At 40.8% G+C, this 23,014-nt stretch overlaps 2 protein-coding genes across 4 annotated transcripts in view; both read left to right on the top strand.

Annotated features, from left to right (window-relative positions):
- Positions 1-16,351, top strand: part of LOC117995748 (tetratricopeptide repeat protein 39B-like) — a 28,395-nt gene extending 12,044 nt beyond the window's left edge. For all 3 annotated transcript variants that reach the window (XM_069508549.1, XM_034983739.2, XM_069508550.1), the window contains 8 exons: positions 3,976-4,141; positions 7,652-7,813; positions 9,006-9,169; positions 10,120-10,278; positions 11,434-11,620; positions 12,223-12,416; positions 13,661-13,780; positions 14,504-16,351. In XM_069508549.1, the coding sequence (XP_069364650.1) occupies positions 3,976-4,141; positions 7,652-7,813; positions 9,006-9,169; positions 10,120-10,278; positions 11,434-11,620; positions 12,223-12,416; positions 13,661-13,780; positions 14,504-15,290 (1,939 nt within the window). In that variant the 3' untranslated portion in view covers positions 15,291-16,351. The remainder of the gene's footprint in view (positions 1-3,975; positions 4,142-7,651; positions 7,814-9,005; positions 9,170-10,119; positions 10,279-11,433; positions 11,621-12,222; positions 12,417-13,660; positions 13,781-14,503) is intronic.
- Positions 16,352-18,476: 2,125 nt separating this feature from the next.
- Positions 18,477-22,554, top strand: LOC117995626 (insulin-like growth factor 2 mRNA-binding protein 2). Its single transcript, XM_034983614.1, has 3 exons — positions 18,477-18,799; positions 19,410-19,467; positions 22,443-22,554. Exons 1-3 carry the CDS (start codon positions 18,595-18,597, stop codon positions 22,552-22,554), a joined length of 375 nt encoding a protein of 124 aa, XP_034839505.1. The 5' UTR covers positions 18,477-18,594.
- The last annotated feature ends 460 nt before the right edge of the window (positions 22,555-23,014 follow it).

The raw sequence follows: 23,014 nt of genomic DNA, 5'->3' as shown, positions 1-23,014 counted from the left end.
CGTTGAGTGTTTTTCACGGAATCCAAATTGGTGATCTGGTATTAATTTTCTCTCCTCTAGTATAGGTTTTAGTCACTCGAGTAACAGTTTTTCAAATAATTTTGAAATAACTGGTAATAAAGAGATTGGTCTGTATGACGTTGTTTCATGGGGTGGTTTCCCCGGTTTAGCGATCATAATAACTTCAGCAACTTTCCATAACTCAGGTACATGTCTCAGTCTAAATGATGCATTTATGAGATTGGTAAGTTTCACTAAAGCTTTCCGAGGTAGGTTATTAAAATTTCTCCGGTAATGAGATCATATCCTGGATTTTTTTTTGGCTTAAATTGAACTTTATTTCTTCAGTTACTTCCTTTGGTGTCACAAGTCTGATATTTTGCAGATCATCTTGTCTTTCTTCATTCTCACTGAAATCAATTGTATGGCCCTCATTTGGTTGGAATATATCTTCCAGATGCTGAGCGAATCTATTAGCTTTTTGAATGTTATTGATAGCCCATTTTCCATTTGATTCTTTAATAGGTGGTATATGTGTGATGGGTCTTTTTAAATTACCTGTTACTTTCCAAAGAGAATACTCAGTTTCTCGGTCATTGGTCAAGCTTCGTAGGTAATCATTTAACTTAGTGTCATTATGACTTTTGATTGCTTTCTTGATTGTTTTCGCGAGTTTGTTCAGTATTCTTTTGTCTTGTGGTGATCTCGAAGCATGCCATTTTTTTCTCTGCTTTCTCTTTGTTCTAATGAGGTGTATAATTTCCTTAGGATAGGTGGTACCCTTACTCCATTTTTTTATCGATGGCGTATTATTCCAGGCTGATTTTTGTATGTCTGTTATAAATTTAGCTACTTCCATATTGAGCTGGTCTTGGCATTTTAAGGGGACCTTTAGGTTTATAGTACTGTCTAACTCTAGTTTAAAGCTTTCCCAGTCTGTATTGTTATTCACTAGAGTTATCTTGGTTTCTTTGAATGCAATGTTATGTTTATTCAATATTAACAATATTGGTGAATGGTCCGAATTCATGTCGTATTTTCCTTCAATATTTAGGTACCTTGGTGAGATGTTCTTAGATATAAAAAAGTCTACCAGATCTGGGGTTTTTTGAGGATCAGTAGGCCAATAGGTCGGCATACCTGTACTGATCACGTCGCATCCCAAGTCTTTGATCGCACTCAGCAATTCTTTACCTTTTGTTGTTGTTAGTCTAGAGCCCCAGAAAATATTTTTGGCGTTAAAATCTCCACCAATTATAAATCTGTGTCCATATTGTTTCAAGAAACTTAAGTATTCATATTTTTTTAGAGAATGCCTTGGTGGGCAGTATATGGCTACAATTGTAATTGGGTATCGTTCTGTTTTAATATTTACTGCCACTGCTTGGATTTCAAACTCTTCATATTTACTTTCTTCGTAGTGATAAATACTCTCTTTTATTATAACAGCACTACCTCCTCTGGCTGAATTATTAGGATGTAGGGCGTGATATACTTTATATCCATTAAATTTGATGTAGGATTCTTTTGTGAAATGTGTTTCGGAGATCAAACATATGTCGATATTTTCAGTATCTAGGACTACTTGTAGCTCATGTTGATGTTGGAATAGTCCATTAGAATTCCATGCCAATATTTTTTGTTCTTTTTCCATTATTTGGTTTTAAAAGGGGCTTTGTTAGTGCCATTTTCAAGTTTTCGCAGGCGATCATCGAATGATGACATAAATTTCAAGATCTCGTTTAGTTTATTTAAGGTTCCTACCTTAAATAAACTAAACGAGACGCTCGTGTTATTACTGTTAGACATTTTGTTTGAGGCTACTTGTGCATATGTTACCTTTTTACTAGGATTTTCTTTGTTAATTTCGGGAAGTCGCACATTCTTAGCAACTGGAGTTTGTTTTGTAATATCACTTGTTGCTTGAGTGTTTTGAGAAGATGGTTTTTTGTATTTCCTGTTCCTGATGGATTGCATTTCCTTGGCTACTATGCAGCCTCTATGGTTAGCTGGATGAGCTTCCCCACAGTGTACACATTTAGGTTTCTGCTCAGCTGGTTTTTTGCATTCAACACTTAGATGTTTTCCAGTGCATTTGACACATCTTGGCTCTCTGGAGCAATACTTCTGGGTGTGCCCATACGTTTGACATTTTTTACACTGTGGTATGAGCGTCGATGATCTCAGTGGATGTATTTCCACTTTGCATCCAAGAATCGAGGTGATTCCATAAATTTTGTCGATGTCTTCTCCATTTTTGAAACTTAGCAGAAACATGTTTAGTGGTTCCTTGTTTTTCCACCTTAGCTTATTGACGGCATTTTCAACCTTAAACCCTTTATTCTGAAGGTCTTCGATTATTCTATCTGGCTTACAGGTAAAATGCAGCTTTTTGGCCATGACTTTAATGGGCCTATCTTGCTTGTTTTCAAAAGAGTGCCACAGGAATTTCCCTGCAGTCAATGTTTTAGTGATTGACCGATATGTATCTTCATTGTAAGCATTTATTTTAACATTGTTGCCATTTAACATTTTAATTCGAAAAGAATCTCCAGAAAGACCTTCTGTTAATAAGTCATAGAATGACTGATAGTTTGTAACGTCATCTACTATTATTGGCGGGGCTGGTGGAATTTTCTTTTTCCTTTCCCTACTAAGACTGGTCGAGGAATCATCATGCTGATTGGTGGATGTGGACTGCTCGGGGGAGGTGTTCAATTTTCTTTTCTTCCTGCTTTTAGCTCTAATCCATTCTGTCTCTCTGGCTAATTCTTCTTCATCCGTTTGATATTCCGATGGTTGCGGTGAAGTTTCCTTGGTGGTATTATTCTGGCTCGTATCCATTGGGTTTTGTTTCGACAGAAATTTTATTTTATTCTGTAGCTCCAATATTTGCTTCTCCATAGTTGTAATAATGAGCTGAAGCTTTCTACCTTTTTCTCAGAGAATGCTTTAAAAAGCATATGCTCTGTTTCAGTTATTAATTTTATTTCTGTACCCATAGTTGCAGTATATAAGTAGTATAGCTGCGGTTTATTATTTTACAATTTATTCTGACACGACAAAACGCAAAACTAGGTCATTGTGTCGAACGCGGTCGACCGTCGGCGTCGGCGGCCGAGACGCGGCGTCAGCAGATTACGCTGCGATGCGCGTATTGCGATTAAGACACGGTTGTTTTCGACGAAAACCAAACACGGAATGATCGGAAGTCGAAACGCCACGGAAAGTCGAAAATAGCAATACATGTTCATGAACACATTTTAATTTTTTCTTGTGATGTATCCACAAATTCACGGTTATCAGATTTTTTCCCTAATGTCTGCTATAATACCTACCTACCTGCCAAATTTCATGATTCTAGGTCAACGGGAAGTACCCTGTAGGTTTCTTGATAGACCGACAGACAGACAGACAGGCAACAAAGTGATCCTATAAGGGTTCCGTTTTCCCTTTTGAGGTATGGAACCCTAAAAAAAGTAATCTATATTTATAAAAGGAAAAGGTGACTGACTGACTGATCTATCAACGTACAGCTCAAACTACTGGACGGATCACGCTGAAATTCGGCATGCAGATAGCTATTATAACGTAGGTCCGCTAAGAAAGGATTTTTTTTAATTCAACCCCTGTCGGGGTAAAATAGGGGTTTGAAGTTGGTATGAAACTGTAAGTTTTGAAGTTAGAATCGCGAAATTTTGCAATTTACACTAATCTTATCTAAATATATAAAAGGAAAAGGTGACTGACTGACTGACTGACTAACTGATCTATCAACGTACAGCTCAAACTACTGGACGGATCGGGCTGAAATTCGGTATGCTGATAGCTATTTTGACGTAGGCATCCGCTAAGAAAAGATTTTTGAAAATTCAACCCATAAGGGGGTGAAATAGGGGTTTGAAATTTGTGTAGTCCACGCGGACGAAGTCGCGAGCATAAGCTAGTGATTAATAAAAGTATTAATTTATTTAGAATGTGTGCGAAGATATTGGAAAGGAAAGCTTGGGAAGATGAATCGTCGCGGGCGCATTTCGAGAGCGGAGTTCGACTCGGACTCGCGACGTTCAACGTGATGATCGCCATGCTGCCGCCGCGGATCGTTACCTTGCTGGAGTTCGTAGGCTTTTCTGCCGATAAGGTACGGAGAATCGAATATCTGCACTTTCCTTTACCTAAAAAACCGGCCAAGTGCGTGGCGGGCCACGCGCAGTGTAGGGTTCCGTAGTCACAATCCTCGAAAAACAGATGTAACTCCTTAACCTGTGAACCCTACTTAGCCATGATAGTTTTCCTTTAAAATTGATTATATATACTACTGCTGTGAATTTTTTCACGTTCATATATACTACCATTTGTCTGATAAAGGGAGGAACACTTGACTCTAATAAAAATTTGCACTTTAAAACATCATATTTTACAAACGGATCTAGAAATCGAAAAATGATACCCCACACTATGGGGTAGACGAGAAAAAAAAGTTCATCCCCATTTTACATGTAGGGGAGCTACCCTAAATAAAATAAAAATATTTACCAAAATTTTATTTCACCACTTTGTCGGCGTGATTAATATTTATACCCATGCCAAATTACAGATTTCTAGCACTAATAGTCTCTGAGATTAACCGAGGACGGACGGACGGACAGACAGACAGACGGACGGACATGGCGAAACTGTAAGGGATCCTTGTTTACTACGGAACCCTAAAAGGCTTGTGAGGTAAAATTTGCTGAGGTGTTTCGCACGACCACGTTTCTGGGAACTGACGAGTTGACGTACCTAGTCACTTAGTACTCGGCAGGAATTATACATCGACCTTTAGAAAGAGATTTCGTAGAGCGTGGATTTGACCTGCAGCTCGTTCCAGCAACGCACAAGACTGCAAATACTATTTTATACATGGCATAATCTTGTACCTATATCAAATATTTGAAAAGAGCAACCGCCGAGTTTCTTACTGGTTCTTCTCGGCAGGAAAGGCATTCCGAACCAGTGGTAGATGCATCCGACTATTCGTAAGTACTTGTAAAAGTTTATACGAATAAAAAAGATTTTAATTTCATTTTCATTTCATTTCGTTGTCTCTGTCGTTGAGACCGACAAAACGTGACCGAAGAAGGGTTTTGGACATAGTCTACCACAGATTGGCAGATTTCACACACCTTTGAGAACATTATGGAGAACTCACAGGCATGCAGGTTTCCTCACGATGTTTTCCTTCACGGTTAAAGCAAGTGGTATATAATTACTTAATATGCACATAACTCCGAAAAGTTAGGGGTGCATGCCCGGGATCGAACCCCCGACCTCCGACTAGGAGGCGGACGTCTTAACCACTAGCCTATCTATCACAACTTGTCTGCCATTTATAGTATGGCCATGGGTATACTATAAATTTCTAGCACTATAATAGCGGCACGCTATGATGGCCGGTTTGACGTTTGTCCGCTCATGAAGTTCCGTATTAATTGATAACGACTTTGAAGGAAATAATTGTATTACTTTATTGACGATAGTGATGTGCAGAGATTCATAAATTTTATCGAATGTAGTTTTAGGTTTAGGACTCAAAATTTATTTATTAAATTGATTTCTTAAATGTATACAAGTGTAGAAAAATCAGTTTGCACCATTTAAGGGGTGAATGTACTTGTGAATATGAACAATTTTCACTATGTGGACAAACCTCTGAAATCGCAAAAAAATATCAATAAATTTTTAAAAATGGAATCTAATACGATCGTCACATAGGATCGCTGGCTAGCACAACTACTACCTCCGGCAAACTCGCGTCAATGCTCAATGCAAAACAAAGCAGTTTCGAATTGACGTTGCTTCGAAAAGTATAAACTGTCAGTGCAATGCGATTGTGATATAGTTTTGACCTGGCTTTGGATTTCAAATATTGATACTGCATTACTGTTGACCCTTGCTCGTTAATTTGGACTCTGTTCAAGCCCTTTGTTGTGGATTTCGTCGATATGACCGAACGTACGCAGAGAACTGTTCTAAATAGTCAGACACGTGAGTTCCTAATACGCCTTCGTAACTATTTCGATCGTGAAGCTCAAAATGGAGGGCCAATTTTACCTATAACGTCAGTGGTTGAACGCGTAGCTGATGCGCTTAATATTGGACAACGAACTGTTAGACGGATAACTAAAAAAAAATATGGCGAGACTGGCACAGAAGAAAATAAACTTCACACACCAAAAAAGAGAAAACGAGCAAAACCAGTCGTAGGCATCGATAGCTTTGATGCCGATGCTATCCGAAGACATGTTTACGGCTACTATTTACAGAAGGAGTATCCAACAAGAAAAAAGTTGGTGCATTCACTGAAGGAAGCTGGATTATTCTTCGGTGGGGAAAGTTCTTTAACGAAGATTTTGAAGACCATTGGATTTCGATACAAAAAATGTAACAAACGCAAAATATTGATGGAAAGATTTGATATAGCGATGGCAAGGTATACTTTTTTACGGCAAGTGAAAGAAATCAAAAATTGGCAAAATGTTGTGTTCTTGGATGAAACATGGCTTAATGCTAACCATACTGTAGGCCGTTCTTGGAACGATGACACAGCAGCATCTACTTCCAAAGTTCCTGTAGGAAAAGGATCGCGACTTATAATTTGTCACGCCGGAACCATCAACGGGTTTGTCGAAGGTTCTCTCATGGCTTTTGCGTCAAAAACCACTGGAGACTATCATGAAGACATGAATGGAGAAAAGTTTACTGAATGGTTTACCTCAATGTTGTGTATCCTCCCTGAACCATCTATTATAATTATGGACAACGCCCCATACCACTCGATGCAAATTGACAAGCCACCTGCCCAATCTCAAAAGAAAGCTGATATCGTCGCATGGCTTCGTAAAAATGGCGTAGATGCAAACATGAATATGTTAAAAGCGGAATTAGTACGTCTTTTAAAAGAAAACAAACCAACCAAGATCCGATACGTCATTGACGAAATAGCATTAGAACATGGGCACAGAGTTATACGGTTACCGCCTTACCATTGTGAGTATAATGCGATTGAGTTGGTGTGGGCTCAAATTAAGGGATATGCTGCAAGACACAATACAGAACCCCCATTTACCACAAAAAAAATGCTAAAATTATTAGAAGAAGCTTGTGAACATGTGACTAAAGGAGACTGGGAAAAGGTTGTGAATAGAACTGTTAAATTAATAAGGGAAGATTATGAAAGAGATGTGAAAATAGATAATATTATAGAAAACGAACATATAATTATTAATGTATGTGATGATAGCAGTGACGACAGTGAAAATAGTAGTATGGACGAATCTGATTAATTATGGCCTTTTGTGGCACCTTTTTCGGTATCTTTTGTATTCATATGTTTCTTGTGTGCATATAAAGTATGTATATTCATTTTCGTTCAAATATTCAGTTCGTTCAAATAAATTAAATAAACATATACATTTTTGTTTTATTAAACCTATTTAATCAGGTACAAAAACAAAACTTAATTGTTTTTTGTTCGAGAATAAATTGACATTCCACATCACTATTGTAATGTGTCAAACCGGCCATCATAGCGTGCCGCTAGTGTAATAGTCATCTATAATAGTCATCATATACATGGGTAGTAATTAACATTACTGATGACAATTTGCAGGAAAAAGGAAAAGAGGAACTGTTGAAGGCAGCTCAATCGGCCGGCCTACGGTCGGTGCTGTGCGAGCTCACGCTGCTGGTGTACCACCTCATTATTGGCCACTTCGCTGCTATCCCGCCTGACTTCAATGCCGCTGACAAAATCATTTCTAAATCTCTCAAAGTAAGTAACTATGGCCAAGAGGCGCAAATATGAAAACCTCGATGGGAGCTTCGTATTCGTGCGTTTTGGTGTGGAGACCTTGGGGCCGTGGGGCCCGGGGGCTCGAGCTCTTTTTGAGGAAATTGCGAAAAGAGTTATCGAGTCAACCGGGGACTCGAGAGCTGGCAGCTACCTTGGTCAAAGAATTAGTTTGGCCATCCAATGGGGTAGGTAATGCTGCCAGCATCTTGGGTACAATGCCTCGCTGCGGTGGTCTCGATGAGGTTTAAGATTTAATTTAATTTATTTTAGTTTTAATTTTATGTTGTTTTTTTAGATTTAAGTTTATTAATAGTTTAAGTACTTAGGATTAAAAATGTTGAATTACAAAAGATATCAGTAACTATTCAAAAAATATATTACAATAGAAACCTTCACGGGCGTCTTCAGAATACCATACCAAAGTTTCATCACAATCTGACCAATGGTTTAGCAACGCATCGAGCACAAACGTACAAACGTTGATTTTTATTTATATAGATTTTGTAGAAGCGCCAGCTACATTCTTTACTTTGAATTACCTCGCAACACTATGGTTCGTATCTATACCTAACACAGCTTACAACGCAGTTCTACGATATATTGCTAGATGGCGCTCCGTATTTTGTAACATGGTTCTTAGACATGAAAATAGATGGCGTTGACATAAAATATTATTACTGTCACGATTATCGGCGGATGGCACACATCATTCAATTAAGTTCTAAACAGTTCTTTATTTTACAATAATTACTTCTCAGTACCTATCGGATAAGTCTAGATTTACTTTTTCAAAATTAATCAGGCTGCATGTCTTCTTCTTCTTCCTCAACTTATCCCACGTTATGTGGGGTCGGCACAACAATTCATGTCCTCGTCCTCCACTCACTTCGGTCATCTGTTAACGTATTAGGTATCCACTCCTTTTACATGCATTACCACCGTGAGATTGCAGTCAAGGGCTAACTTGTATCTGAATAATCAAAAAATAAATAAAAAACACATCACAAAAAAATGTGTTCATAAACAAATAATTAATATTTTTAATTTTCAAAGTGAGATAACGATATACCAAGTGGGGTATACCATGAAACTTCTTTATATTCAGAGGAAGATTGTGAACCGTTCGTCTACGCCTTCGTGTTGGTAATTTATTTATGCTTTATCTTTGCAGAAATACCCTGACAGTGTATGGTTCCTGATGTTCAAAGCGCGAACGGAATTATTACAGGGCAAGGTTCTGGATTCCATACAAACATATCAGAAGACTTGTAGGATGAAAGACTTATGGCCACAAATGAAACATCTTGCATACTGGGAGCTCGTCTGGGCATTTGCGTGAGTTTCAGTTTTTAGGGTTCCGTACCCGAAGTGTGTCAACGGTACTATGAGTTATGACCACAGTTTTACGATTACTAAGCCTCCGCTGTCCATCCATCCGTCTGTCAGTCAGCGGGCCATTTCTCGTGAAATCTAATAGGTAAAGAGCTGAAATTTTCACAGAATGTGTATTTCTATTGCCGCGTCACGTGTAACAACGAATATCTAAAATTTCATTAATAAATTTGTAGAAGCGCCAGCTATGTGCTTTGCTTCGAACTACCTCACAACTTTATGGTTCGTATCTACACCAAATGCGTTCGACCAGTAGAATTAACAACATAATATGTAAGATGTATTGCTAGATGGCGATAGTAATATAATGATAATGTAGTTCTCAGTCATCAAACTAGATGGCGTTGACATAAAATATTTTACTTTTATTATTGTCAGGGTTCGAAGGATGCCAACGGGACCCTATTTACTAGGCCTCCGCTGTTCGTTCGTGTGTCAGTCAGCGGACTGTGTCTCGTGAATGTGGAGAGTTGACATTTTCACAGAATGTGTATTTCTATTACCTCAAAAATGTAAAAATGACAGACATAAATTATAATGCAATAGAAATGCCTATACATATTTCTATCTATTACGGAGTCCACGGACGGATTAATTTACTAACAATAATTTACAAGATGATGCCAGCGCCTTCGTCCGGGTGGACTTCGATTTTTAAAAATCCCGAGGGAACTCTTTGATTTTCTGGGATAAAAAGTAGCCTATGTCCTTCCCTGAGATGCAAGCTATCGCTGTGCCAAATTTCGTCAAAATCGGTTGAACGGATGGGCCGTGAGACAGACAGACAGACGGCGACACACTTTCGCATTTATAATATTAGTATGGATTTACTCGTAAAAGGGCATTCAATGGTTGACTATTTTGAAGGAAATATTTTCACTTTGACTTTACAGGATGCTGAGACAGTGGACAGACGCAGCCGAGTACGCAGCGTTCCTGGAACGCGACAGCAAGTGGTCTCGAACTATCTACATGTACGCTCAGGCTGCCATGTTGGTCGAGAACGGACCGCGGTCTCCTGAGGAACGCAAGTGCATCGACCACTTGCTCATGTAAGTTTGTATCTCACACTATTCAGTTTTAGGGTTCCGTACCTCAAAAAAAGGGAACCCTTATAGGGTCACTTTGTTGTCTGTCTGTCTGTCAAGTACAGGGTACTACAGGGTACTTTCGGTTGACCTAGAATCATGAAATTTGGCATGTCATCATCATCATCAATCAATAGACGTCCACTGCTGGACATAGGTCTCTTGTAGGGACTTCCACACACCACGGTCTTGCGCCGCCTGAATCCAGCGGCTCCCAGCGACTCGTCTGATGTCGTCCGTCCACCTAGTGGGGGATCTTCCAACACTGCGTCTTCCGGCGCGAGGTCACCTTGGGACCCCAACGTCATTCGGTTTTCCGAACTATGTGCCCTGGCCTTTGCCACTTCAGCTTCGCAACCCGTTGCCATGTAGGTAAGTCTTATAGCAGACACAAGGGGAAAATCTGAAAACCGTGAATTTGTGGTTACATCAACAAAAAAAAAATTGTGTTCATGAACAAATAATTAGTATTTTCAATTTTTAAAGTAAGACACTATACCAAGTGAGGTATCATGTGAAAGGGCTTTACCTGTGCTCTAAAACAGATTTTTATGCATAACAGCTTTTGATTTATCGTGCAAAATGTCGAAAAAAATACCTGTTCCAGCGCAGCGCCTTGGGATTGTGCACTAATCTCTTGATGACAATTCATTGGATGTGTTTTATAGCAGGCGTTTTTCTAACCTGACTTACCTGGAGGGAGTGTGGCAGTTTAATCAAAGAGCATATCCCTGGTCGGTTCCTACGTGTGCGTTTTAAATAATTAAATATCACTTGCTTTAACGGTGAAGGAAAACTTGTGAGGAAACCTGCATGCCGGAGAGTTCCCCATAATGTTCTCGAAGGTTTGTGACCAAACCCCTCCTCATTCTTATAGGCTCTGCAGTGAGCCAGCGATGAGTCGATCATGATGAATACATTTTTTTTGTGAAGAAAAATGTTGCCATGCCATGTTAAATGACTAATATTTCCCTTTCCTCTCCAACTAAGCGTCAGGCTCGTGCTAGGAGTAGGTACGACAATAGTGCAACGGGCGGGGTTTGAACCGTCGGCCTTTCGGTTTTCAGTCCACTCCTTTACCGGTTGAGCTATTGAGTCTCTATTTATTTTATTTTGCAGGAATGCCTCGTGCTATAGACAACGGCTCCTCGGTCGCTCTCTACCAATGGAGAAGTTCGTGTTGCGCCGCTGTGAGCGATGGTCCAAGCGCGGCTACTTAGTGCTTCCTGGTATCGAGTGGTTGTACTTATGGAACATCTTCCCCTCACTGGCGGCCGAACAGAATCATTCTGATGCGATCCTAAAGGTAAACCGGTATTTATGCCTATTCTTTTAGAGCGGTCAAGCACTGCATCCAATCCGAATCCGTGAAAATGCGTTCCGAAGTAGTCGTAGAACTATTTGTATGGTAGTTTACGGACTGGATCCGTTATCCGATTTCTCTCCATCATCCGAGTCTGCAATTCGGAAGAAATATTCGGACCCAAGTAGCCGTAGTTGTTACTGTTTGTACGCTTTCGCATTACCTTGAAAGTTTGGAGCTTGGATTTGGATCAGAGATCGGATTAGGTGCATACGCAATATACGAATTCGGTCCGAGTTTTTATATGAGTTGGAAACTCGTTCTGGTATTTAAGTTATTTAAATTCATTAAAAAAGAAATCTGTTAAAATATACGCATGCAAAAAATTACGCGCTCCATCGCGACGTGATTAAAGGACAAACCAACAAACCAATAAATTAACAAACAAACACACTTTCGCATTTATAATATGGGTAGTGATGGATCTGGTTATCATACATAACCTTTCATTTGTATCTAGTAAATAACTATATTATGTTTGGGAAAGGACTGGCATCTAGTTTAGGAGCCAGGACTCCATGAAAGTTATATTCAATTGATTTCAGATCATAGAAAGAACTGGAGCTAAAATTAAAAACTCGCTGGACAAGAAAAAGTGTAAAGCATTAGCCCAGGACACAACAGAAACTGTGGAATACGACAGTGACGATCTGGCGCTCGCGGAGTTTTTGTGGGGGAGCCTACTCGCCGCGATGGCACTTCCACGTCTAGCCCTCCAACATCTCGAAGCTGTGATGGCGTAAGTATATATATATATTTTTTTTAAGAATATTAGCCATGTTAAATGACTAATATTCCCCTTTCCTCTCCAACTAAGCGTCAGGCTTCTGCTAGGAGTAGGTACGACAATAGTGCAACGGGCCGGGTTTGAACCATCGACCTTTCGGTTTTCAGTCCGCTCCTTTACCGGTTGAGCTATTGAGGCTCTAACCTAACTAATATTGTCTTGATGCAGCTACCACTTCTTGTTCGTCGTAGCGCTCGTGGCAGAGTGGTCGTGGTCATCACGAAGTGACCACTTTGGAGCATTCGTCACTTGTCTCTGCTGGCTGATAGTCTGGTACGTACACTCGTGCAAGGCACCGCCCACCGCAGAGTAGTTCGGTCGGTCTATCGCATTGGCGACCTTCCTCGCCCTCTGGTACCCTCCACCTTGCCCTGCATTACAAGACGCTAATCTTTAACCTATTGGAGGCCCTGGGCACATTAGAATAATGGGGCCCCTGTGATCTTCACAGAGTAGGTACTATTTTCTTAGAATAGGCAAAGAATGTAGATAAGTCACGTTCTAGATTTTCGGTAATAAAATATCGGTCGGTCGGTTATAGTTTGGTGATCTGGCAGGGACTAGTGGGCCCCTATCGATCGTGGGCCTTGGGTACGTGCCCATAGTGCGCGTACCCTAAGAAAGAGAAAGGGAAAGAGGGCCCTGGTCACTCTCACACTTATGCTATTCATTATCTAAATAAGGAAAAGGTAACTGACTGACTGACTGATCTATCAATGCAAAGCTCAAACTACTGGACGGATCAGGCTGAAATTTGGCAAGCAGATAGCTATTATGACGTAGGCATCCGCTAAGAAAGTATTTTTGAAAATTCAACTCCTGAGGGGGTGAAATAGGCGATTGAAGTTTGTGTAGTCCACACGGACAAAATCGTGAGCATAAGCTAGTCTTTTCTATATTATATAAAAATGAACCGCTGAATGTGTTGCTGATCACAAATCTCGAGAAAAGCCGAACCGATTGCGCTAATTCTTTTTTCATAATATTTTCATAATATTCCTTGAAGTACGGGGATGGTTCTTACGGAGAGAAAATTTTTAAAAAATTGCCTGAAAAAGAATCTACTGTTAGGCGGTACGAAGTAGGTACGCCGGGGCAGCTAGTTATTTATAAAACAAAAAGTTCCTCCGCTGAATGTATCTGTGTATGCGCGCTAAGCTAGTGTTTAAAACGAGTTTCCATGTTTCTTGTTTCAGAATAAAAGAGAACATAAAGGAGAATACATTCCTAGTTCCCTATGCGACGGTGGAAATAGCATCTTGCTATTACCAATTTGGGGATCCATCCCGTGCTGTAGAGTTATTACAAGAGGCCAGGTAATTATTTTTTACTAGATGATGCCCGCGACTTAGTTTTATAAAAATCCTGTGGGAACTCTTCAATTTTCCGGGATAAAAAGTAGCCTATGTCTAATGTCCTCCCCAGGATGCAAGCTATCTCTGTACCAAATTTTGTCAAAATCGGTTGAACGGTTGAGCCGTGAGAAGCTAGCAGACCGACAGACAGGCACACTTTCGCATTTATAATATTAGTATGGATTCGATGACCAGTTAACCCTTGACTGCGATCTCACGTGGTGGTAAGTTATGATGCAGTCTACGATGGAAACGGGCTGACTTGGAAGGGATATGGTGGTTTTATAAACCCGTACGCCTTATCGTTTTCTATAAAGCATCGTATCAGTACGCTAAATCGCTCGGATGGACGATGCCTCCCACCAGACCAGGCCAGAGTCAATTTAACGAAATGTGACGACCTGCATGGCGCAGTGGTGAGCGCTGTGGTCTTACAAGAGGGAGATCCTGGGTTCGATTCCCGGCAGGGGCGGAATTTATATTTTCTAATGTTTGATCTGGTCTGGTGGGAGTTTCCACCCTACCGGCAAAGCCGTGCCGCCAGGCGATTTAGCGTTCGAAACCGACCGGAGGTATGGTCTTAAATGAAACTGCCCTTATAGGGCTAACTTGTGGAGGAAATAAAAAAAAACTACTACTGTACATATTGAATAATTTATTGACACTTATTTGGTTTATTTCCAGAAAAAAATACTCCGGCTATTTGCTCGAAGCACGCCTGCATTTCCGGATCCATTCAAAACTGGAGTATATACATGCTGGTATCGAGTCGAGGGAAAAGCCTGCGGAAGCGGCTAGTGTCACAGGTGCGGACATTACGGCCAGGAAAGCCAAGCCACAGCCAAGCGTGAGCGTGAACGAAGAGGCGGACTCGAGCTCGAGCTCGAATGCTAAGCTAGAGCTGAACTCGAAAACAATCGCTCGAGGCTCCAGCTCAAGCATAAGTACGCCGCGAGAGCCAGATTCTGTAAATGTGGAATTTGATCTACGCTCGAATAAAGGCATACAACCAAGAGAGCGATTTCGTGCTACACCAGAACCAGATCTGAGTTCGAATATACGAAACGTACCCGACCCAAACTCTAGTATGACAGAGCCGGACTTACTTGCGAGTATAAATTCAATGCCCGGGTCGAGTTTACCTTCGAGAATGGTGACCGAACCATCCCCGAGCATCACTGCCGAGCCGATGCCATCCACAAGTTCAGCGAGCAATTTTGCTAATCCCAGATCGGGGTGTTCAACAAAATTAAAAACTACCGCCGTACTTGAGCCGGGGACCAGCGCGACCAGCCCGGAGGATGTTTCTAGCACAAATGGAATGCCAACTCGGAGATCAGATAAGAGAGACGTTACGAGTACAAGCTTTGAAATGGATTTGATCTGTAATTTGGCTGAGCAGGAGCCGATCGCAGCTGCAAGCGCCTGTGTGGCCTCTGAGGCTAGCAACAGACGGAAAGGACGCACCTGACGAAATCGCGGGGAAGGCGAAGCTCTCGCCGCGATGCCCTTTACCCTGCCCAATAGTGATGATCCTACTAGCCACTACTTTTTATCAAACGTCAAAACGCTCGCTTAGTATGGGGGCTTGTATGAGATAAATAGTCGTGACGTCATACAAATTTGAAATGGTCAGCAAACTTCGTGGATTTCACGATTTTGGAAGGCCCTCTATTTAATAATTACTAAGTCATAATTCATATTTTTAGGGTTCCGTACCTCAAAAGGAAAAACGGAACCCTTATATCACTTTGTTGTCTCTCTGTCTGTCGGTCTGTCGGTCTGTCGGTCTGTCAAGAAACCTACAGGTTACTTCCCGTTGACCTAGAATCATGAAATTTGGCAGGTAGATAGATCTTATAGCACACATTCGGGGCAAAATCTGAAAACCTGTAGTTAAAAAATTTGTAGTTACATCACACAAAAAAAATTAAATTGTGGTTATGAACTAAAAATTAGTATTTTCAATTTTCGAAGTAAGATAACTATATCAATTGGGGCATCATATGAAAGGGCTTCACCTGTGCATTCTAAAACATATTTTTATTTATTTTTATGCAATAATTATCGTGTAAAATGTAGAAAAAATACGACTGTAGTACGGAACCCTCGTTGCTCGAGCCTGACTCGAACTTGGCCGGTTTTTTTTTAACATTCATCACCATTCTTCTTATTTTTCGTATTTTAACCCAGGACTTACAGAAGATTATATTGTGGACTCGTTCATATTTCCAGACATTATGTTCTAACTGCGACATCATCAAGCTACCCTTTTTTATTAAAAAGGCTATTCAGGTATGAAGTACTGATGATAGTAAGCAAAGGGCTAATAAGTAGGTTTTCTAATCTAAGTCTTAAATTTTAGGTACCTATAGGTAATTCTCAGTCAAAACTTGACCATATACAAATAACGGGCTAAGTATATTATGTAATATACTAAAATAAAATGTATCAAATAAATAAAACTAAAAGTTAAATAGGTAGTCGAATTTGGAATAATAATGTTGTAACAAATAAAATTGTGATATATTATATTCTATTTTTCCATACTTACACCTGAATGTGCCGAAGGGTGCGAACCTATCTATTACTAAGCCTCCGCCCGTCCGTCCGTCTGTCTGTCTGTCAGTCAGGCCGCGGGCTGTATCTCGTGAACCGTACCGTAATAGGTAGATTTCAATTCTCTAGAATTTTGAAAAATTGAAATTTTCACAGAATGTGCTGCTGTTGCCGCTGTAACAACAATTAATAATGAAAATAATTTCCTTTGTAATAAAAATAAAATTTAATTAAGTCAACGCCATCTTGTCCCATGTCTAAAGAACTACGTTCGAAAACTAACACCATACAACGCAGTTCTACAATATATTACTAGAAGGCGTTAATAGTATTTTCGAACGTAGTTCTTTGACATGGGACTAGATGGCGTTGACATAAACTATTAAGTCAACGCCATCTAGTCCCATGTTTAAGAACTACGTTCGAAAATACCAACGCCATACAACGCAGTTCTACAATATATTACTAGATGGCGTTAATAGTATTTTCTAACGTAGTTCTTTGACATGGGACTAGATGGCGTTGACATAAAATTTTAAGTCAATCTTAAATAATCCCATGTCTAAGAACTACATCGAAAATACTAACGCCATCGCAGTATTACAAGCAGTTCTACAATATATTACTAGATAGCGTTATTTCGAACGTAGTTCTTAGTTAGACATGGAACTAGATGGCGTTGATATAAAATATTAAGTCAACGCCATCTAGTCCCATGTCTAAGAACTACGTTCGAAAATACAAACGCCACACAACGCAGTTCTACTATATATTACTAGATGGCGTCAATAATATTTTCGAACGTATTTCTTAGACATGGGACTATAATTATGCCGTTAATTAATTACCTAATGGTTCTGATTTGAACCATGATATTTATCAGCGTGTTTAATAGATGGCGTTAGTAGTATTGAAATATAAAAAATAATTTAAATTATTTTTTAAGATAAAAAACAAAAAATGATTAGTGATGTCTGCACTAGACTGTTTTTTTTTTTGCTCTGGCTTTACACTAGACTGAAGTTTCAAGGTGATGGTAAATAGGTATAGGTAAATATATTTTTATTTTGGCAGACGTCAAAATGACGCTATTTCGATGAAACACGATTCCAGCGCAATAGCAATTTTCGGGACTTACATCAGTAGAAATATGAATCGAATGAGTACCTACCTATGTATTTGTATGACGGCCACTTCGAAAAATCACGGATACGAACCGATGAGTACGGATACGGATGAGTGCACAAATGCCCTGTATTTTTTAATTTTTTATTCACATACAAGTTATAGCCCATGACTGATATCTCACCTGGTGGTAAGTGATGATGCAATCTAAGATGGATGCAGCCCAACCTGGAAGGGGTATGGCAGTTGTTATTAAACCCCACAGTTTTCAGTCAGACAGTCAAAATCACTACATAAGTAGGTACCTAATATACCGCTGCTTACTACCTATACTATAGGTCCTATAGTCTGTCTAATCTATCTCTACCTATACCTAGGTAGGTACCCATTGTCCAACTTCGGTGGCGGTATCGTTATCAATTAGGCACATATAGGCCACCGCCCAAGGTTAACCACCTTTTAGCGCAAATAGACAAAAGCATTTCGGAATTCGGATCGACTACCTGAGGGACAGCCCACAGCCTACAGTGTATAAAGGGAGACAGCCGATGCCAAATCTAAGCGGTTTTGAGAGCCGGTTCTGTATTCAATCGAAAGACAAAGGAATCTAAAGCAAGGTTATTAGAGCAGTTTAACCATAGTTTAACTTTTACTGTCCTCCAGAGTCCAGACCACAAAGTATTTTCATGTATAAGTCCCGCAAATTGCTATTGCGCTGGAACTATGTCACATTAACATCGAAATGACGTCATTTTGACGTTATTTGACGTATATTTAAGTAAAAATATACCATCAGCTCGAAACTTCAGTCTAGTGCTGACGTCACTAAAATAGCGGCCACGCTTATTAGCAATTTACGGGACATATATAAAAACTTATTCATGCATAGCCTACAGCAAAACCTTTTTCATGGATCCGAAAAAAAAATGTCAAAACCAACTAGAAAAATAAAATTGACGCGTTCTGAATTCAGTTGAACTTCAAACTTCAACCACACATCACAGACAAAAGAAAACCGATCCATCGGTCTCGTATCTCGGTGCTCCGTACAAATCAGCCAAATCCAGATTTTCAATAGTTCAGGAAGCAGAATGAACGAGCAACTAAAGACCGTGTCGGCGATGAACAAGTTGTATATTGGCAACTTGCCGACTGAAGCCGACGAGGAGGCCGTGCGCCAGCTGTTCGCTGAACACACTCTGACGGTGGCTGAGATCTCCGTGAAGCGCGGGGGATACGCGTTCGTGGACTTCCCGGACCAGTCCGCTGCCGATCGCGCTATTGACAAACTGCATGGTAATTTTTGCTTTATTATCATCATCAATATCATCATACACTTAACGTGACCTGACCCGCCCGCTGTCTGTCTGTCCGTCTGTCAAGAAAATCTATAGGGTAGGGGTAAGTAAGTACTTCCGTTGACCTACCTAATCATAAAATTTGGCAGGTAAGTAGGTCTTATAGCACAAGTAATTGAAAAATCGGAAAACCGTGATTGTGGTAGGTAGGTAACATCACAAAAAAAAATGTGATCACGAAAAAATTTATTTACTAAAAATCAATTTTATAAATCTCATAATTGAATAGATGACATAGTCCGTCATTAACTTGCAGTGTTCTACATAAAAGTGTTAGCTATATTAGGTATGCAACAGGTCGATATGGCAATCCGGGAGGGAACGCCCCGCACACCCGCATAGCCCCCGCGCTAACTCAGTGCGGGGGACCGCGGGTGACATGCGGGTGTGCGGAGCGTCCCCCGCTTCATACCCAGATTGCCATCTCGACCTGTCGCGTACTATCATTTACGATGGTACGGAACCCTTCGTCTGCGAGTCGGACTCGCACTTGACCGGTTTATAAGAGAAGTGTCGCGTTTTAGTTTTGGAACTTCATCTTGTTACAGGTTACTCGTACTGTGGACTGCCCTTGATCGTCGAGCCTTCGGTTGCTAATAAGAAAATGTGAGTTAGTCAAAGTCAAAGTCAAATAAATTATTTAAAGCAGGTAGGTACTATTGTACACTTTTTGATTGTCAGTTGTTGGATTTGTAAGATGATGTGGTGGTGATAACTAATTCATCATCATGAGCAACCCATCACCGGCTCACTACAGAACACGGGTCTCCTCTCAGAGTGAGATGGGTTTTGGTCATGCTGGCCAAGTGCGGATTGGCAGATTTCATACATCTTTGAGAACATTATGGAGAACTCTCTGGCATGCAGGTTTCCTCACAATGTTTTCTTTCACCGTTAAAGCAAGTAATATTTAATTACACGCACAACGCATACGCACAAAACCCCGAGGTGCGTGCCCGGGATCGGACCCCTGATCTACGGTAATGAGGCGGACGTCCTAACTACTAGACTATCACAGCTGCCGATATAACTATTACTATTACGTAAACTTGAAACTAAAGCTAGAGCACGGCCGAAGCCTCCCCCACGAGACCAGACCAGAAATTTAGAACTTATAAAATTCCAAACCCGTGCCGGGAAACGAACCCGGGACCTTCACTAATTAGACTACAGCGCTTACCACTGCGCCAGGGAGGTCGACAGACGTCAAGTCTTTTTATATTATGTTGTACCTATTTATGTACCTAAGTATAGTTCGCGACAGGTCGACATGTCAATCGGGGTATGAGGCGGGGGGAACGTGCGCTATCCCGCACCGGGTTAGCAAGGGGGATGTGCGGATGTGCGGGCCGCCCTCGCCCTATTGCCATGCCGACCTGTCGCGACCTATATAGATGCAGTGGTTAGAACTTGTTGGTTATTAAGCCCAATAAAGTGCAACTTAAATTGATTAACTGAATGAGATGAGTCATTTGTCGATGCGGGCTACTGCTTGTTATAACTGCTAGGGTCGCCAGGTTTGCGATGCTATTGTTTTACTTCGCATGCTTCGTTAGGTATACAGCGGATTTTAGAGCGGTTACCCCCTCCTCCAACAGGGATGATGACTATCAGTCGAATCAGTAGGGCGATTGTCTAAAACCTGCATCAATCATTATTACAATCTCAATTGTTCTGATTGGCTGAATTTGTGCGATTCTACTTGCAACAATGCATTGTGGCTAATAGTGAGCGAGCATTAACCAATCAGAGATGATTGTAGACATTCGTGACATTGTAGCTGTCAAACAACCGCGGTAGCGCCCCAGCTTTTTATCAAACGTCAAAACGCTTGCTTAGAAGGGAGCTTGTATGAAATATGTGTACAGGACGCGGCCGAAAGTAATATACAGCAACCTTTAGAAAGAGATAGCAAATTTGTAGAGCACCGTCTCTGTCATTGAGACCGACAAAACATCATACAGATATGAGTGACAGAGACAATGCTCTACAAACACAAAGCCGAAATGTCATTCTAAATGCCGATGTACATTACTTAGATGAGATGTACCTACTGTACATACATTTGACTTCATAAACGTTTGACTACATTAGTACTATTATATGTATATTCTGTGGTTTGACGTAATCTGACGTACTTTTTAGTTAAATCGATAAACTAACTGCGGACGCTTAGAATAACATCTATGAATTTTACGAATTTTGGATTACCCTCTATTCAATATTTCCTAAGAAATCCTAATCCAATCACAATATCCATAATTTACAACTACTGTAGTTAAATTGTCAACTGCTCCTCCGCTTGAAAAGGACTGCTAGAGCAGTTGCCAATGATTGCTTTATTGGTTTGCTGGTTTGTCCTTCAACCACGCCGCAACAAAACAACAGATTGACGTAATTTTTTACATGTATACTTAGATATAAAAGTGACATCAGTTTTATCTCGAAAAAACCGGCCAAGTGCGAGTCAGGCTCGCGCAATGAGGGTTCCGTACTACAGTCGTATTTTTTCGACATTTTGCACGATAATTCAAAAACTATGATGCATAAAAATAAATAAAAATCTGTTTTAGAATGTACAGGTGAAGACCTTTCATATGATACCCCACTTGATATTATAGTCACTCACTTCGAAAGTTGAAAATACTAATTATTAGTTCATGACCACAATTTTTTTTGTGTGATCTAACCCTAAATTCACGGTTTTCAGATTTTTCCGCAAATGTCAGCTATAAGATCTACCTACCTGCCAAATTTCATGATTCTAGGTCAACGGGAAGTACCCTGTAGGTTTCTTGACAGACAGACAGACAGACAACAAAGTGATCCTATAAGGGTTCCGTTTTTCCTTTTGAGGTACGGAACCCTAAAAATCAAAGAGTACGCGATCCACCGACGACGCGGGCCGCGTGCCTACTCGATCTTTCTCGCCGAATTCGGGGAAGGTTGGCTTATTTACCTGCGGCAACTTATAACGACGCATTGTCCCGACGAACAATGCCGCAAAGTGTTCCATACAATCTACAACTATACTGGAAGCTATGCCCGGTGTTCTAGGCCTATCACGTGCCTAACACAGGAAGCACGTGGCGACTGCAAAATGCCACAATCAGTATCGTCGATGACTCCCTTAGAATTAGATTAAAGGATTGGTCTCCGCTGCGGCAAAGTGAGGGAACTCTCAGTTTGATCCTGAATCGACCATTATGTCAAATATTAGGCTATGGTGACGTTAAATCAAAGAAAAATAGGGCTGTACCTTAGGGATACCTGCATCAAATGTCCAGTAGGTACGCGACAGGTCGGGATGGCGAGGGAAAGCCCCGCACACTCGCACCGCCCCCGCGCTAACCCGGTGCGGGGCAGCACGGATGTGCTGGAGTGCGGAACATCCCCTGCTTCAGACCCTGATTGGCATCTCAAAGAGCTCCCTCGCGTCGCGCGCCCTTACTGACGCTAATTGCGACGCATCTTGCGGTTGACTTCAACAGCGACTATTTAGTTGGCGCGGACCATATACCTAGCTAGTAGGTACCTCCTCTTTTTTTGGGCAGTCGTGTAACAATTGTTTAATTTTGCAGAGTCAACGTGCCGAACCTGCAAAGCGCGAGCAGTGTCCAGCTGAAAGAAACCAGCGCGGACTCGTCGGTGACAGGCGGTGGCGGCGGCGGTGGCGGTGGCGGCTGGCGGTAAGTACTTACTTTCGTTCTATGATGATCGCTTCGCTTGCCACCGCGGCGACACCGGGTTAGGCTCGTGGCGACTCGTGTTCCCAAGTCGACCGGTTACCACGTCACACGTGTATAAAGAACTATAATATTATTATGATTTGTGACGGTCGCCATCGACCAAGTCGCCTATGTACATAATATAGTAATTAATATGTACATTGTTTTTGTTGGGTTTCTGGACAAGTTCGTCCGTTTTCAGTGAAGATGATTTTCTTTACCTAGATGGAGATCGGTTTTTCTTTGAATGGTACTTACCTACTTTAATTTTTATTTGTTACCGTATGGTTACCATATTTTTATATCTCATATTGATTACGTCTTGCAACCACGGCGAAGATAAAAAAATAATAGTTGTCGAAAATGCACATTTCTGCTCAATGGACAAAATTTGCAAGTACATTCTGCATTCGTTATCTTTTCTT

The sequence above is a fragment of the Maniola hyperantus genome, chromosome Z, assembly GCF_902806685.2.
Source record: "Maniola hyperantus chromosome Z, iAphHyp1.2, whole genome shotgun sequence".
Lineage (NCBI taxonomy): Eukaryota > Metazoa > Arthropoda > Insecta > Lepidoptera > Nymphalidae > Maniola > Maniola hyperantus.
This window is presented reverse-complemented; position numbering and strand designations above follow the sequence as displayed.